Source organism: Centrocercus urophasianus, unplaced genomic scaffold, assembly GCF_019232065.1.
Source record: "Centrocercus urophasianus isolate 14NV4802_14NV808 unplaced genomic scaffold, USGS_Curo_1.0 seq_14, whole genome shotgun sequence".
Classification (NCBI taxonomy): Eukaryota; Metazoa; Chordata; class Aves; order Galliformes; family Phasianidae; genus Centrocercus; species Centrocercus urophasianus.
The window spans coordinates 11177970-11182346 of NW_024884586.1; the positions used below are offsets into that span (position 1 = coordinate 11177970).

The following is a 4377-nucleotide window of genomic DNA, read 5'->3' on the forward strand; positions in this document are numbered from 1 at the left end:
AAAAAAAAAAAAAAAAAAAAAAAAAAAAAAAAAAAAAAAAAAAAAGAGCATGGCATTAGTGGTTTATTTACTGAATTCTGTCGTATCACCAAATGGAAGACAATGATGGCTAAATTACCATTTGTACACTTCTGAAAGTATCTGATGGCCTCAAGTTGTCTGTGTTGACTATCTGAATGAGACTGTCATCTTCTACACCACCTATGGAAAAATGCAGTACTTTTGGAAGTAAAACACCTTAGTACTTGGTTTTTATTACAAGGTTACTTGGAACTTTCAAATACAAATATAGCGTAGTAACAGATGTTAAGTCAAAGGACTTGTTGTTCCGTAAAGGGGGCAGGAGGCTAAATAAGTTGCTTTTTGTGAGTATCCAATGCGTTGGTAACTATAACCACTTTTGAAGAAATATTCATCCTCCTTTGTAGAAGTTCTAGCAAAGATAGAAAATATAACACAGCTCTGCTGGTTCAGATGCATCCAAATGAGGTTGATTTTAAAAAGGTCAAGACTTTATAATTATTCCACAGAAATAGTATTAAACCACAAAAGTTTTTTTTTTTGTTGTTTTTCACTTTCTAGCACTGAAGTGGCACAAAGGCTGCCCAGTAGACCAGCCACTTATTTTCTTAAAATATTGTGCTTATAAACTATCTGTACAACTATTTAAACTTGCAGTAAAGAAAGATATTTAAAATGCTAAACTTTATGTACTCATACTAGGGCTGTTGCAGACCTAATTAGACACTTGTTTGTGAGCAAAAATAATCACAATAAAAAAATTAGAGATAGGCTGGACCATATCAAGGAACATATCAAGGAAAGAAAGTTCAGGTATCCTGCAAAATGTAAGAGAACCTGAAAGTATGGTAGGTAGGCAGTCTAGCCATCCACACACAATTTATCCACCTTGAACATCTTGAGTATTATGTTAATAAAGACCTACAAAACTCACAGATATTTAGAGGTGTTAATTACAAGGGGAGGTCAAACATGCAGAGAGAGACTTGTTAACTTAAAACAAATAAAAAAATGAAATAGTCAGACTGACCAAATGTGTGCTCCCCCTGCTGCCGAGGTCTCCTGGAAGCTCCGGCCCAGAGCAGGGCGTGCTCACTGCCACCTGCACAGCAATCACGGGTGGCCATGGGAAGCGTTCAGCCCCCCAGGAGGTGCTCACTCTGCTCTTCTGGTCCAGGAGCCCATACTTGTTAATAGCAATAAAAACGAGAAACCGGATAGCTACTACTTCCCTTGCCCCTTAAGCACATATGCTCTGGGACACTACATACCTTGGTCTATCTCGGCATTAGCTTTCTCTTTTTTTTTTCTTTTCTTTTTTCTTTTTAAGCAACATAAACTATTTCTATTTCTGCTAACAGCTTGAAATTCCTCTCTTACTTAAAATACTGGCAACCTTCTCGTTGACTTCAATGGGAACATTCATCTACTTAATCTTTCTTGGCTCGATGTTCAAAATATCTAAGTACTTCTCACTCACTGGATTAGACAATATCACTCAGGGGTCAGCGTATTTGATATCTGACTGTGAAGTCCTGAAGATGCAGCTGTACATAAACCCAATTTTTTTTTCTGGTTTGCAGAGTTCACATTGCGACTTAGCAGTAGTTTAGCTGGTTGAAAACTGGGGGTCTCAGGTTGAAACTAGCTTCATTTTGTTGTACCTCTAAGTGAGCATTCCTTCTCAGCTTTTATGAAATATCTGCATCGTCTTACAGGTCACGTCAATGGAGCATGTATTGAACTTGTTCTGCCACCTTGGAAGAGTGCTAAGTATAACTGCAGAAATAAAGAAATACCAGGTAAAACAGAGCAAGGTTACCTTTGAGCTAATTCCAGCAGAACAACCAGCTTCTCTGCCAACAAATCGGAGAGCTAAACTTCGTAAAAAAACAGTTATATGAACTCCTGTACCTGTCTCAATATTGTACCTCTGCTAACAAAAATGGATTTGAATGGTAATGAAGCAATCTGTCCTCTTTAAATAAACTAAGATTTCAGAAAGGAAACCTGCTGGGAGTCTGAATGAATGTCAAGAAGAGAATACAGTGCTTTTCAATTAAGGAGAAAAAAAAAAGCTTACAATTTGAAGTTAAAAGAAAACTGGTCTGTAATGGTTCCAGGAGAAGGGCAGCATCAATAGATGGTAATATTTTTGAAGTTAACAATTTTCTCTCTCTCTCTCTTGTATCTCCCCACAACTTTGAAATAAATGGCCCCACTCGTGCAACACATTTAGATTTATATTTGGGTGTGTAACATATAGTCTGCATTACCTGAGTACCAGGAATTAAACTGTTTTATTTTTCCCCCCTAATTTTGCTGGCACTCGCAGACAGACAAGGCATTTGGGGTATTTCAGTACCAGCCCATCTCTAGTTATCAACAGAAGTTTGTGAGGCAAAATAGCTATTCTTATCTGTCCAGCAGCTGTTTCAGAGCTCTTTCTATGTTCATTCTGTGCCCAACTCTAGTCACTCCAAGGTCTATCAGATCTTCCTTTTGTAGATTTGGTAAATGAGTGCCATCTATTTCATTGTCCATAAATGTTTCTTTGTGTTCACCTAAGTTTAGACTTTCCAACCAATCTGCCACATCTGGTTTAGTCCACAGGTGGACAGGCTTAGTTGTAAAAGGCTTATTTGAGATTGGCTGTTGTAATATTGAGGGAGAAGGAGACCTGCTGCGCCCTGTGGTCAAGCCAAATAAGTCCCCAGAGGGGGGCTGGCTGGGTAGGCTAAATACATCAGACAGAGTTGGAGAAGGAGATGAAGCTGAAGCAGAAGCAGTCAGAGGAGCAGGCATGATGTCTTTATTAATCTCTGTTGGTGAAACCACAGGGCTTGGAGCATGCCGTGCTCCTGAGGTCCTACTGTCATAGTCTGGGGACCTGCTCTGCAGTGTGATCGGCTGGCTGGTTCCAGGTCGGACAGTGAAAGTGATTGTTGTACTTCGTGTACCTGAGACAGTACTCATGACTTCTGTGCTCCTGAAATTGTAAACAGACATGGAAAGTTAGACACATCAGCTGCCAGTGGTACCCCTATCAACACATGGTAAACGTGGCTTTGGAACGTCAGAATAGTATAACTTTTTTTAAAGAGCAGTAGCAGGTAGAAGGTACCAAGACAGCATAATTCAATCTTTCCCATAAAACAATCTTAAGCTGCAGTTAAAAACAAAACTTTTGCTTATCAGCACTTCAGAGGAACACGTTTCAGAGCACATTGTTCTTTTTTAAGCCTATAACAAATTATCTCATGGCTAAATGAGGAACGCCGTGTGCAGCAAGCACATGGGCACTTAGTGTTACCCACACAGAGCAGTCAGGAGTTGATCTGCCCTGCTCTACACAGAGCAGTTTTAGTTTATAGGTCCTACACTGTAAGGTAACACAGCCAGTAACGGTAGGTATGAAAAGTATTGGAAGCACATTATTGACTCAGGTTCTGGATCTTTCATTTTTTTTCTAAACAGAAATTATACTTCGTCAGTTTCACTACAAAACTTGTGGATACAAAATTCTTGTCACTCTGCACGCCCAGAGGTGATGTAGCTGTAATCAAGTCACTGGCACCTATCTCCTGCCTAAAGGAAATCTAAGATTACAAATGAAGCAAGCATGAAGCTTGCTGAGAGGCTCTCCTGCCGAGGCTGGTGGGATGGGTGAAGGAGCAGACAAACCTACTTTTGTCTGCTGGCTATAAAACAAATTTAGAAGCAGATGGTTGGGGCTCAGGTCTGTTCACAAAATGCTTACCTACACAGACCTTACATTTCATGAGACAGCTGTGCCAGTCAGCATGCACAATACAGGATCTTTCACTGAACTTTTGGGTGCCTGAAGCTCCAGAGTTTTTCACTTTTAAAATACCCTTCCAGTTAGAGACACCTTCAGCCAAGTAATTTCATGCACTTCTAGACCAAAGGATTTGTTTATCTTTGAAGTGATGCCATAGACTCGAGGGGATGATCTGACGGATGCTGTAGCTGGATTTCTCACTCAGATAGGCTGAATCCCTCTTTATCTCAGTGCCAGACTGTCCCCATGCCTGATACGTCATGCTTGGGGCAGAACAGGCAAGGACTTTGGGGCACAATGGCAGATACAAATGCTTTTACAAATAATGCAGATTCACTACTGTGCATAAAAGAGCCAAAGAAAAAGTGTGGGTTCTGGAGCCCTCGTTTTAAAGTCCTGCTGTGGAACCAGCTCAGGTCTCTATCTGAATGACTGCTTGAAGATCTTATATTAACTGCCAGTAAATGAAGTATCAGAAATGATCCATGCAAAACCACATCAGCTCTCTCTGGGTCATGCCCCTCACCACAAGATCTGCTTTAAAAAAAAAGACA

The 4377-nt window shown here is 40.3% G+C and overlaps 1 protein-coding gene across 7 annotated transcripts in view; it reads right to left on the reverse strand.

Annotated features, from left to right (window-relative positions):
* Positions 1-50: 50 nt before the first annotated feature.
* SHANK2 (SH3 and multiple ankyrin repeat domains 2) overlaps positions 51-4377 on the reverse strand; it is a 336255-nt gene continuing 331928 nt past the window's right edge. For all 7 annotated transcript variants that reach the window (XM_042813893.1, XM_042813887.1, XM_042813890.1 and 4 more), the window contains one exon: positions 51-3010. In XM_042813893.1, the coding sequence (XP_042669827.1) occupies positions 2437-3010 (574 nt within the window). In that variant the 3' untranslated portion in view covers positions 51-2436. The remainder of the gene's footprint in view (positions 3011-4377) is intronic.